Source organism: Neoarius graeffei, chromosome 8, assembly GCF_027579695.1.
Source record: "Neoarius graeffei isolate fNeoGra1 chromosome 8, fNeoGra1.pri, whole genome shotgun sequence".
In the NCBI taxonomy this organism is placed as follows: Eukaryota; Metazoa; Chordata; class Actinopteri; order Siluriformes; family Ariidae; genus Neoarius; species Neoarius graeffei.
Window position 1 is genome coordinate 68966052 of NC_083576.1, and position 13359 is coordinate 68979410.

A 13359-nucleotide genomic window follows, 5' to 3' on the forward strand; every position below is an offset into this window, starting at 1 on the left:
ATTTGATATCAGCAACATGTTTCAAAAAAGTTGGGACGGGGGCATGTTTACCACTGTGTTGCATCACCTCTACTTTTAACAACACTCCATAAACATTTGGGAACTGAGGAGACCAACTGTTGTAGTTTTGAAAGAGAAATGTTGTCCATTCTTGCCTGATATACAATTTCAGTTGCTCAACAGTTCAGGGTCTCCTTTGTCATATTTTGTGCTTCATACAGGGTCTCTGCGGATCCTTAAAAAGTCTTATTTTTAATATGTGTTTTTTAAGGTCTTAAAAAGCATTATATTTCGCTATTTTTTGAGCTATGGTATTAAATTTCACATGGGAGGTATTAAATTTCATCCGGGTAGCCTACGGTAAATGAAAAAAAAAAACCATATGTCTGGATTTTTTTTCCGCGCTAAAGTTATTTATTCAACCAGCGTCGTTTGTTATCAAGATGCTGAACAAGTAGCACAAGAGCCGTTGTGTGTCTAGCACTAGTTCTAATAGCGCAGGAACCACGCCACTGGGGGCAGTGTGTTCTTTTATCCATGTAGTAGACAGTGATGGGAATAACGGCGTTAGAAATAAACGGCGTTACTAACGGCGTTACTTTTTTTAGTAACGAGTAATCTAACTAATTACTTTTTACATCGTTATAACGCCGTTCCCGTTACTTACAATAAAATACTCTGCGTTACTTTATTAAAGCTGTTCTCATCTGGCACGCTGCTCGTTCAGCCTTTCTTTACTCTGCTTTAGTGTGGGGCGGGGAGACGCGAGACAACGGCACAGTAAGCCAATCAGAGTAGATTTGGACAACATAGGTAGGTAGGCCACGCCTACTGCACTACTGCGCGCTCTTTCAATCAGAAGACACAGCGATGGCGAGCGGTCAGCCCAGCACTGCGCTTTCACACTGGAAATACAGCCAGGACTTTTCATTACTTGAAATAAAAGGCAAGAGTGTTTACGTGCAATGCACATTATGTCGAGGAACAAAGCGTTTGTCCTCGTCAGTGGCCAGTAATTAGTAACAATTTTAATAACTACAGAAATATATTACATTTGATAGATGTCTTATCTCACATTGTCCCACAAAAATATTAATATAGTGTAGATAACATTACTAATTGGTTCTGTTAAGTGTCCATTTCAGTCATTAAACACATTTAACATTCACTTTTATTATGATTACACTAATTGAATTTGATTTTTTTTTTGAGGGGGAACAAAATGTAACGGAATAATTACTTTCTCTGGTAATTAGTTACTTTTATGACAAAGTAACTCCGTTACTAACTCAGTTACTTTTTGGGAAAAGTAACTAGTAACTATAACTAATTACTTTTTGAAAGTAACGTGCCCAACACTGGTAGTAGAACCATTGAGAGTAGAGCAGACGAGGAAGAAGTGGTTGAACTTGAACATGAGCGGAGATGGGGAAGTGTAAGTTTAGTAACAAGTGGCTTGAGGAGCCAAAATACAAAAGTTGGCTAACAACAGCAACTTCAGAATATGAAGCGAGATGTAAGGTATGTCGGAAAGACATCAAGTTAACAACAATGGGCTGTAAAGCCCTTGACGCTCACTCGAAAGGGGAAAAGCATATGCGCTATGCTGCTAGTCGGGCAACAACAGTCCCCAGAGGCAGTTCGATCAGTAGTCAAACTTCCTTGTTTCCTCACTGTTTATGTTCATGGCAGTACCCTACTATTAAAATATTGAGAAAGCAGTTAATGTTCTGTTTTGTTAACTGAAGATCAATTTGTTTCCTCACTGTTTGTTTACAGCAGTACCCTACTATTAAAATATCGAGAAGGCAGCTAATGTTCTGTTTTGTAAACTGAAGATGCACATTTTTTATAAAAAAAAATGCTTTGAACTTAACCTAGAGTGTGCTTTTTTTTTTACTGTACGTATTTGTTCCGCGGTAGTGGTCTTATTTTTTATACTCAGTGGTCTTAAAATGGTCTTAAAAAGTATTATTTTTGCTGGTCAGAAATGTGCAGAGACCCTGTTCATAATGTGCCAAATGTTTACAATGGAAGACAGGTCTGGACTGCAGGCAGGCCAGTTTAGCACCCGGACTCTTTTACTACAGAGCCATGCAGTTTTAGTATGTGCAGAAAGCGGTTTGGCATTGTCTTGCTGAAAGAAGGAAGGCCTTCCCTGAAAAAGATTTTGTCTGGATGGCAGCATATTGCTCTGAAACATGTACGGTATATATCATTCAGCATTAATGCTGCCTTCCCAGATGTACAAGCTACCCATATCATCACAGAGCTGGCTTTTGAACTGTGCACTGATAACAAGCGGGATGGTCCCTCTCCTCTTTAGCCTGGAGGACATGGTGTCCATGATTTCTAAAAAGGATTTCTACTTTTGATTCGTCAGGCCTCGGGACATTTTCCACTTCGCCTCAGTCCATCGTAAAAGAGCTCGGGCCCAGAGAAGGTGGTGCTGCTTCTGGATATTGTTTATATCCGGTTTTAACTTGCATTTGTGGATGCAGTAATGAACTGTTTTCACAGACAATGGTTTTCTGAAGTATTCCTGAGCCCATACAGGGATTTCCACTACAGACACGTGTCTGCTTTTAATGCAGTGTCGCCTGAGGGCCTGAAGATCACAGGCATCCAATGTCAGTTTTCAGCCTTGTCTCTTGCATACAGAGATTTCCCTAGATTCTCTGAATCTTTTAATGATATTATGTACCATAGATGATCTCATCTCATCTCATTATCTCTAGCCGCTTTATCCTGTTCTACAGGGTCGCAGGCAAGCTGGAGCCTATCCCAGCTGACTACGGGCGAAAGGCGGGGTACACCCTGGACAAGTCGCCAGGTCATCACAGGGCTGACACATACACAGACAACCATTCACACTCACATTCACACCTACAGTCAATTTAGAGCCACCAGTTAACCTAACCTGCATGTCTTTGGACTGTGGGGGAAACCGGAGCACCCGGAGGAAACCCACGCGGACACGGGGAGAACATGCAAACTCCGCACAGAAAGGCCCTCGCCGGCCACGAGGCTCGAACCCGGACCTTCTTGCTGTGAGGCGACAGCGCTAACCACTACACCACCGTGCCACCCACCATAAATGATGTGATCCCCAAATTTTTTTGCAATTTTTCATTGAGGAATGTTATTCTTAAATTGTTGCACTGTTTGCCCACGCAGTCTTTCACAGAGCGGTGAACCCCTCCCCATCTTTACTTCTGAGAGACTCTGCCTCTCTGGGATGCTCTTTTTATACCCAATCATGTTACTGACATATTGCCAATTAACCAAATTAAGTTTTTTTTAGCATTACACAACTTTTTCAGTCATTGTCCCAACTTTTTTAAACGTGTTGCTGACATCAAATTCAAAATGAACAGATATTTTTCAAAAAACAATAAAATTTCTCAGTTTCAATATTTGATACATTGCCTTTGTACTATTTTCAATGAAATATACGGTTTCCATGATTTGCAAATCTTCACATTTTTGTTTTACATCGTGTCCCAACTTTTCTGGAATTGGGGTTTTAAAAATGCAGAGTGTCATTAAGCCTTAGTGGAATGATTATTCTTACTGATCAAGTCAGATAGCTGGGAGTTAAAGGGGTCGTTGTGCTGGATGAAGAGGAAAAGAGTGAGTGTTTGCTCCACAGGACGACTTTGTTCCAGCTTCACTTCCTGACTCACAGCCAGGCTGCATTCTGGCCTCGGTTCCTCTCGGGGATCGTTGTCTACAGAGAACTCCACCTCAGAGCACAGACAGCCTCAATATACAAAAAGATATGCTTTTATTTATGTGTCCTGCTTACACAGCATATATATTATCAGCTGTATGCACTTTACCATGAGCAGTGTGTGTTTGAGTACAGCAGACCTGAGGCAGACCCAGGTCTCCCCAGGGCAGAGAGTCAGCCAGGCTCTGGAGGAAGCTCAGCTCATGCTCTCCTCGCATCAGAGGAATGCCGCTGGGACTATACACTAACAAGTACATTAGATGTTAAGGAAGAAAACTGCTCATAAATCAATGCAAGCAAGGTTATGCATTCATTAAGAATGTGTACACATGCTCATTGTGTACTTAGCTGACTTCATAATCCCTGATGGCAGAAAATTTGAGGTAATGGAGATGGTTTAATATGCTTCCATGTGATTCTATTAGGAACTGTGAGTCACGGTTAGTTCATATCATATACCAAGATTGTACACTGCTCTTGAATGAATACAATGATCAAACAGAAGCGCTTAAGCACTATTATAGCCAAACGCCTACCGAAAAGCATTTTGTTCAACATTGGGTGGTGCGGGTTTGTTTGTTTTTTAACCAGCTATACAATCAGTTTCCTGTGTTTACCTGTCGTAGGAAAGAATAATGTACGGAAACACATCATCACCACAATGTGAACTCAAATAAACACAGAGCTGAATATACAGATTTACAAACATTCTGTCCTTTTTTTTAGGTAAAATACGGTAATGAATAATAAAACAACAAAATAGAGTCATTGTCTCTGGATTACCAATATTTTAGTGTTTTTTGAAAGCATCAAGCCTATGTAAAATAAATTTTGTGAAAAACATTTGTCAAAAGAACACTATTAAATCATTTGAAATTCTATAATAATAAATTCTATAATAATCAGTTTTAGGATAATTAACAGTTATTTCACAAAATCGAGTTGTACATAAGGGGCGGCACGGTGGTGTAGTGGTTAGCACTGTCGCCTCACAGTAAGAAGGTCCTAGGTTCCAGCCGGCAAGGGCCTTTCTGTGTGGAGTTTGCATGTTCTCTCCGTGTCCGCGTGGGTTTCCTCCGGGTGCTCCGGTTTCCCCCACAGTCCAAAGACATGCAGGTTAGGTTAACTGGTGACTCTAAATTGACCGTAGGTGTGAATGTGAGTGTGAATGGTTGTCTGTGTCTATGTGTCAGCCCTGTGATGACCTGGCGCCTTGTCCAGGGTGTACCCCGCCTTTCGCCCGTAGTCAGCTGGGATAGGCTCCAGCTTGCCTGCGACCCTGTAGGACAGGATAAAGCGGCTAGAGATAATGGATGGAGTTGTACATGAGCTGATAACTGATGAGCCGTGTAGCGCCGAGTTGGCTATAAGCCATGTACGATGAGATTGAGTGGAATAACTGTTTTATTCAATCCACATTCACTGGATTTTGAGAAACAGAGCATTTTTACCTTGCCCTGGTATGGAGTCCACAAGGAGGCGAGGTATTGTTTTCGGTGGGGTTTCTTTGTTTCTTTGATGGCTGGACCAATCTTCATGAAACTTTCAGGATAGATGGGCATTGGTCTCAAATAGAACCTCCAACATTTTGAGGGTCGTCCAGTCAAGGTCAAGGTTTTTGTGGCTACTGCCACATATACAGTGTCATCGTGCTGTAAGAATGTAAGAGTGTAACAATCGCGCAGTACGGTGTGAGAGCAGTACAGTGTGTTTGGTATGTTCTGACTGGCTGAAAGCAGTAAGCAGTACGATGTGTTCTGATTGGCTGAGAGCAGTACAGTGTGTTTGGTGTGTTCTGATTGGCTGAGAGCAGTACGGTGTGTTTGGTGTGTTCTGATTGGCCGAGAGCAGTACGGTGTGTTTGGTGTGTTCTGATTGGCTGAGAGCAGCAGAGAATCAGAATCAGAACCATGTTTATTGGCCAAGTATGTTCACACACAAGGTCAAAATCAAGATTAAGGTCACCAAAAAGGTCAAAATCACCTTTTCGCGATATCTTCCTTCATATTCATCATAAGTGCTACTGGGCGAGGTTTGTTCTACCTGGCAACACTTGCTATTTTTATTTTTTGCAAATTCAATAAATAAAAACTTTATACAAAACATCCGACCAAATCATTTCTGCTTAGACTGTAAAGAAACTGGCAAAGTGACAGTAGCAATTTGTGAAAAATGCGATAATAATAATTCTTGAAAAATAAAAAAAAAGATGCATTCTTACCATCAAATACTTTTTTCCATATTTTGTTGCTTTTTTTATATTTTGGGGTTTTGTTTTCGAGTGGAGTTTCATTTCGTCCTTGGTTGGTTCAGCAACACGCTCCGCCATTTTGTTTCCCTCTACTCTACTCGCAGTATATGAGCTGATAGCCAAGTAGCAGAGTAGCCAATCAGAGCGTGAGATTACTCATATCCAGTGAATGTGGGTAGAATAAATCACGATATTCCACACATGAAATATTATCTTCTGTAAGTCAAAATCTTGTCTCCTCAGGCAGCTTCTTAACGATGTTAGATATTTAACTTGTACGTCTATAAAAGAGCTTACCCCATTAAAATGCAGGACAGCAATTAACAATAAATAAATAGCCTTTTCAGGTTGACAGTTTGTTTTTTTACACAAATTTAAAAAATCGTAAACTGTGAGAAAAAGGTATGTAATTTGCTTTATATGAAATTAGAACATGCCAACATCTCATCATCTCTAGCCGCTTTATCTTTCTACAGGGTCGCAGGCAAGCTGGAGCCTATCCCAGCTGACTACGGGCGAAAGGCAGGGTACACCCTGGACAAGTCGCCAGGTCATCACAGGGCTGACACATAGACACAGACAACCATTCACACTCACATTCACACCTACGGTCAATTTAGAGTCACCAGTTAACCTAACCTGCATGTCTTTGGACTGTGAGGGAAACCGGAGCACCCGGAGGAAACCCACGCGGACACGGGGAGAACATGCAAACTCCGCACAGAAAGGCCCTCGCCGGCCACGGGGCTCGAACCCGGACCTTCTTGCTGTGAGGCGACAGCGCTAACCACTACACCACCGTGCCACCACATGCCAACATAAATTATCTATTAAAAAAAAAAAACAGGAGTGCCAGCAGCAAGCATCCTCTTTATAATGTAAAGGATATGCATATGTGCGAGATGCGAGTTGGCCAGTTGGGGTACTGCTTCATGCAGGGCCCGAGCACAGCCATGGTAGTGATGCTCACCTCCCCACACAACCCGGCCTCCACAGCTTCAGAGGAAAGCAGGAGCGGGACTGTCTCCCCTAAAACTGGATGCATCCGGCGACATGAAGGGAGAGACCTCACAGAGAACGAAGTCCTTCAGAGAAAAAAAAGTAACTCGATTTTCACCTTTTTATTAGGCATAGCACGATTAACCTCATTTACAGCAGATGCAAAATACACATTTGAAATCTGAATTAGGGACAAAAACCCCAAGATATATTTTTCATAGGAAAGAAAAAGCTAACTGTCCGAATGCGGTACTGTCCATGGCAATGGCACGGCCCAACATCGAATATGTACTCTTGGCACTACAAGAAAAATAGGAAAAGTGAAATAATAAACAAAATCTCATGTATGTAACGCATCATCATGGGTGAGTTGAATTAGCAGAAACATCAATACACACAAAAACCCACTAACAGGTATTAAATGATTTCTATTTCTATTTGATTTTACCTGAATACTTGCTGGTGTGTTTGTTCTTTATTCCTTACTTTGAAGATAACGGTGATCTGCATCACACAAACAAATAAAAACACAGCGGCTTACATCAGACACGACACACAACACTAAGATCAGTGTAAACTTAATCCCAGGCTAAAGTATTTAGTATAAGCAGAAGCCTTGATTTGTCACATATACAGGGTGTTTCAAAAAAAAATTTGATATCATTTCACGGCAGCACGGTGGTGTAGTGGTTAGCGCTGTCGCCTCACAGCAAAAAGGTCCGGGTTCAAGCCCCGTGGCCAGCGAGGGCCTTTCTGTGCGGAGTTTGCATGTTCTCCCCGTGTCCGCGTGGGTTTCCTCTGGGTGCTCCGGTTTCCCCCACAGTCCAAAGACATGCAGGTTAGGTTAACTGGTGACTCTAAATTGACCGTAGGTGTGAATGTGAGTGTGAATGGTTGTCTGTGTCTATGTGTCAGCCCTGTGATGACCTGGCGACTTGTCCAGGGTGTACCCCGCCTTTCGCCCGTAGTCAGCTGGGATAGGCTCCAGCTTGCCTGCGACCCTGTAGAACAGGATAAAGCGGCTACAGATAATGAGATGAGATATCATTTCACAATCTAATAACTTTGCCAATTCTTGTTCAAATTTTAACAGCATGTGTGGAAACAGGTCAAAATTTTATGTTTAACATTTTTTGTTTTTATGTTTTTAGGTATAGAAATGCCATTTACTGGAAAAGAAAAGGCATTTTGTGTGTGTTAGAGTACAATCGGGTACGCACAGTTGAACAAGACTGTGCAGCGTGCATTTGAGAGAGAATTCTCTAAAAATGAACCAACTGCAATGCAGATTTGGACATGGCACAAAAAGTTCAAAGAGGAAGGCTGTGTGTGCAGGGCAAAAGGATTTGGACGACCACCAGCATCGGAAGAGACAGTCGAGTGGGTTCGTGGATACTGAAAAGTTGTGAAATCGTTCATGGAATCCACATACCTTTGAATTTCTCATTCAAATTTTGAGGAATAAATCTTATATTGCTCAATATTAAGCCTGTTCAGTTTCATTTGCCTCGACTATGTAGATTCTGGGATACTTACATCTCAAATAATATCACATTTTTTGAAACACGCTGTAGATACAGTAGGTAACAGTACAGTGAAATTTTTTTCTTTGCATGCATGGGTCATTTTAGGATTCGGGGTACATTTCGCGTCTCCGAGATAAACCTTTTGTTATTTTCCACAAAAGAAATCTTTATTGGATCAGTTTGGAACAATAATGCAAATTATGACAAACTTTCACCCATAGCAATGCTTGATGTACATTTTAGACCCAATTTATCCATAAAACATTCACTAAATGACTCCCTCCCCCCGCATTATTGGCTGTCTTTGGCTCCTGATTCATACATTCAACTTAAATAAACATGAAGTGATTCAGTCTAACAATCTGTTTTTCGAGGCTTATTCTATTAACTTTGATAAAGTCAATTGCATAGAAAGTCTAATTTCTGTATTATGTGAAATTACAGTAATAAAAAAAGTACCTGTTTCAATGTTCTTGTCAACTCTGTTATAAAACCGTATAAAATCCACAAAATCTTTTAATAATACGCATGACACCTGCACCGAGAGAAGTCACTTCCTCTGATGGGAAACTTCAGAAAGGCTGTGAGGTATATTATGTTTCTTCTTTCATTAATTTGAACAAAACATTGAGGGTACACCAAAAGTAGATTAATTATTCGTCAAATCTGTTATTGTGATACTGGAGTGAATCTCTCACTCGTTTTTTTTTTAAAAACAATAATATGATTAAAATCCATAAAATTCATGGGCGGCATGGTGGTGTAGTGGTTAGCGCTGTCGCCTCACAGCAAGAAGGTCCGGGTTCGAGCCCCGTGGCCGGCGAGGGCCTTTCTGTGTGGAGTTTGCATGTTGTCCGTGTGGGTTTCCTCCGGGTGCTCCGGTTTCCCCCAAAGACATGCAGGTTAGGTTAACTGGTGGCTCTAAATTGACCGTAGGTGTGAATGGTTGTCTGTGTCTATGTGTCAGCCCTGTGATGTCCAGGGTGTACCCCGCCTTTTGCCCGTAGTCAGCTGGGATAGGCTCCAGCTTGCCTGCGACCCTGTAGAACAGGATAAAGTGGCTAGAGATAATGAGATGAGATCCATAAAATTCTGTTTTTATACATGCCGTGTGGTAGCTAGTTTGAGCTTAGCATGTGGAGTTAAGACACAAAATGGTGGAAAAGATCAACTCTGTTGCCGTCAATTCTGTTAATGGACTGCCCAGTTTAACGCCAACAGAGTTGACGACGACTCACAGAGTCAGCACTTGAAATGTACCCGCAATTATAGAACGGGCCGTATACATGAGTGGCTTATACGATGACAGATATTCGATAGTTATGTCTAAAGCTTTTTATGATTCTCGATAACACTTTAAATGTAATTTGAGACATAATTTGCAGTGATTGAGACACAAATATATCAGAAGGCGACATGATCGCTCACACAATAGGAAAATTGCTTATTTATATTTGTTCTATAAAAAAATACATAACTATATGATGTTTTAGAGACGTCATACCATCCAGAAAAAAAAATACATACATCAAAAATAATCAATCCACATACAATACACTTTTCCGAGTGTGTATTTTTCTGAGTATGTATAATGTCAAGACTTTTATAACTGCGCTGTTACTTCCAGTAACTCTGACTGTACAACAAAATCTATTCTTTCCCTCATTTTTTACCTTCCATTTTCAATTCCTTTTAGAAACATTGAATAAAAAAAACGACTGGACCCATCTTTCTACGTATTTTGACACATCATACAAATTTACATCGTAACACACCTTATATCGCAATATGCTATTTCTACCACATCACCCTCTCCACGGTTAGAACCTGAGTTTGGTTAAGTGCCATGTAAGCCTCATATATGCAGAATAAAGGATCTCGGCTCTTACCTGAGCATGGACCAGACTGAATCTATGAAGAAATCTCGCAATCTCCAATTCATGGCACTCCTGATCTACCTATAATAGACATCGTGAAGCTCTTACAGGTTAGATTTATTTAGAATAATACTCACGGCAGTGTAAAATGGACTTTATGCTGATCAGCCAACCAAACATACATACCTGGAATGACTGTGCAAAGCGTAAAGGCCCAAAGTTATCTGAAAACGTGCGGAGCTCTTCAGGATAAGAGCAGTTACAAAGAGGAACAAAGGAGGAAAGCCTGTCTATAACCTCTAAAAAAAAAAAACCACAAGTGATATTTCTGACCGACACCAGTTAGCCATTTGATGAGTATTACCTATGAAATACAGTACTGTGCAAAAGTCTTAGGCACCCTATCATTTATTTTTCATACAAACTTTGTTATAGATTTCTATTTTATGATTTCTACAGCCCTGTGATGACCTGGCGACTTGTCCAGGGTGTACCCCGCCTTTCGCCCGTAGTCAGCTGGGATAGGCTCCAGCTTGCCTGCGACCCTGTAGAAGGATAAAGTGGCTAGAGATAATGAGATGAGATGAGATGAGATGAGATGAGATGATTTCTACATTATCAAGTAGATAATGTCCACTCAAGGACAATAACCACCTCACTCTGATCAGTGTCTATGCACCCACCATGCAACGTACCACAGTTGAAAAAGAGAGTTTCTATGAGAAACTCGGTGAATGTACTGAAAAAGCGAAAGGCGGCAGCATAATTGTCCTCAGCGACTTTAATGCTCGTGTTGGGAAAGACTGGCAGTTATGGCCTTCTGTCATTGGAAAGCATGGAACTGGCAAAATGAACTCAAATGGCCTAATGCTACTGGAGTTTTGCACTCGATACCATCTCTCAATCATGGGAACCATGTTCCAATTGAAAGATCACCTCAAAAATACCTGGCAACACTTGCGTTCAGAACACTGGCACCAAATCGATCACGTGCTAGCTGATAGAAACGCCAGACAGTTTATCAATGTCACTAAGATCAACCCCAATGCAGACTACATTATCAAGTCAATAGAAAAATATTTTAGAGTTCCACACGTTCGTTTTCCATGACAAAATTTGACATTTAATGTTACAGGGGGGCAGCACGGTGGTGTAGTGGTTAGCGCTGTCGCCTCACAGCAAGAAGGTCCTGGGTTCGAGCCCCGTGGCCGGCAAGGGCCTTTCTGTGTGGAGTTTGCATGTTCTCCCCGTGTCCGCGTGGGTTTCCTCCGGGTGCTCCGGTTTCCCCCACAGTCCAAAGACATGCAGGTTAGGTTAACTGGTGACTCTAAATTGACCGTAGGTGTGAATGTGAGTGTGAATGGTTGTCTGTGTCTCTGTGTCAGCCCTGTGATGACCTGGCGACTTGTCCAGGGTGTACCCCGCCTTTCGCCCGTAGTCAGCTGGGATAGGCTCCAGCTTGCCTGCGACCCTGTAGAACAGGATAAAGCGGCTACAGATAATGAGATGAGATGAGATGTTACAGGGGGAAAAAAAAACAATGTTCGTATCTGACCAGCATACTACATAAGAAACTACGTTTCAGATTAATAAAAGAAAACATAATGAAGGCTACTGGGTTTTGCTGCAAAATGAAGAAGCGAGTGTGACAGTCAAAGTGTCCAGAAGAACTGTGGCTGGTTCTGGAAGATGCTCAGTAAAACCTACAGCTCATTTCCTTATCAAACTGCACTCACTGTACCCGAGACTGCTATTTTTTTTTTTTAAAGTAAAGGGTCGTCTCACACCAAATACTGACTTTGTTTCATTTATTATGGCTTACTGTTTAGTATTTTTTTTAAATGTTGAAACATTTCATTTCATCATTTTTAAGCCATTTGTAGTCTACAGCACTTCTTTACATGTGCCTAAGACTTTTGCACAGTACTGTAGATTCAGTGATAAGTTTATAAATGGAGACTGAAGCCCTTTTTTTTTTATTGCACACTCATGGATGAGGTAAAGAGAGTCACAAATTTGCATAGCTACTAAATTGATTGATAAACTGATTAAAAAAAAAACTGCCAGTGAATGTAGCTACATTGTGGATGTACCACTATAAGTCTAGTTTAGTAAACTCAGCTATTCATGAAAAATTAATTTGCACATGCCTTCCTTCATGTTTTTCTTCGCCAATTTGGAACACCAGGGACCAGTGGCAGCAACTGCAAATGGACAAGATTTCATCATGGTTTGGCATCACACACACACATGACAAAGACACACTAACATTTTTCCTCAGTGTTACCAACATGGAGACTTTGGCACCAAGTTTGGCAACTTTTTAGACCCCTCTAAGCCTAGGTCACAACCGGATGTACGATTTTTTGGCCGTGCGATTTTTGGCGTTTCCCAAATCGCTGCGTTTTTTTGTTCGTGGAGAAAGACGCACGTTGGCCGTAAGTTTGTCTTGCAACCTGAAAAAAACGTAAGCGCCTGTAGAGTTTGTTTGACATGACAAAGAACTTCTGCAGCCGGTCTGCGGCCAGTCTACGGCTGGAAAATCAGCACGTCACACGTGCGCCCTCCGTGCGTTTCACGCGCACCCTCTGTGCGTTTCTTGCGTTTTTTGCACGTAGACCGGCCGTAGGAGCACGTATGGCCGGTTGTGACCGAGGCATTAGTTACTCTATAGCTAGGGTAGGTAATTTTGGAGAAACCAGCAAGACTATGGTAGATTTTGAAAGTATCCAACTGAAAAATCCCACTGCATCTTTACAGACCTCCTTCCAAAGCCTACGCCTCCAAAACACATGAACGTGCACTGCCTGACTACTGCTGGAGAACAAGTCCATGAGAGAGAGAGAGCGTGAGTGAGTGAGTGTTGGGGGCGGAGCATAGCGCATCGTTGTCATATCCAACTAACTTATGTCTCATTCACATATAAGAAAGCACCTACATTATCATAATGAACGTAAACAACAAACACGGCTA

The 13359-nt window shown here is 41.6% G+C and overlaps 1 protein-coding gene across 1 annotated transcript in view; it reads right to left on the reverse strand.

Annotated features, from left to right (window-relative positions):
- Positions 1-13359, reverse strand: part of slc30a9 (solute carrier family 30 member 9) — an 84184-nt gene that overhangs the window by 63307 nt on the left and 7518 nt on the right. The window contains exons 3-10 of the mRNA XM_060926736.1: positions 12537-12590; positions 10573-10685; positions 10399-10467; positions 7432-7487; positions 7221-7283; positions 6874-7069; positions 3843-3984; positions 3575-3763 (exon numbers count right to left, since the gene is read on the reverse strand). Of these exons, the coding sequence (XP_060782719.1) occupies positions 3575-3763; positions 3843-3984; positions 6874-7069; positions 7221-7283; positions 7432-7487; positions 10399-10467; positions 10573-10685; positions 12537-12590 (882 nt within the window). The remainder of the gene's footprint in view (positions 1-3574; positions 3764-3842; positions 3985-6873; positions 7070-7220; positions 7284-7431; positions 7488-10398; positions 10468-10572; positions 10686-12536; positions 12591-13359) is intronic.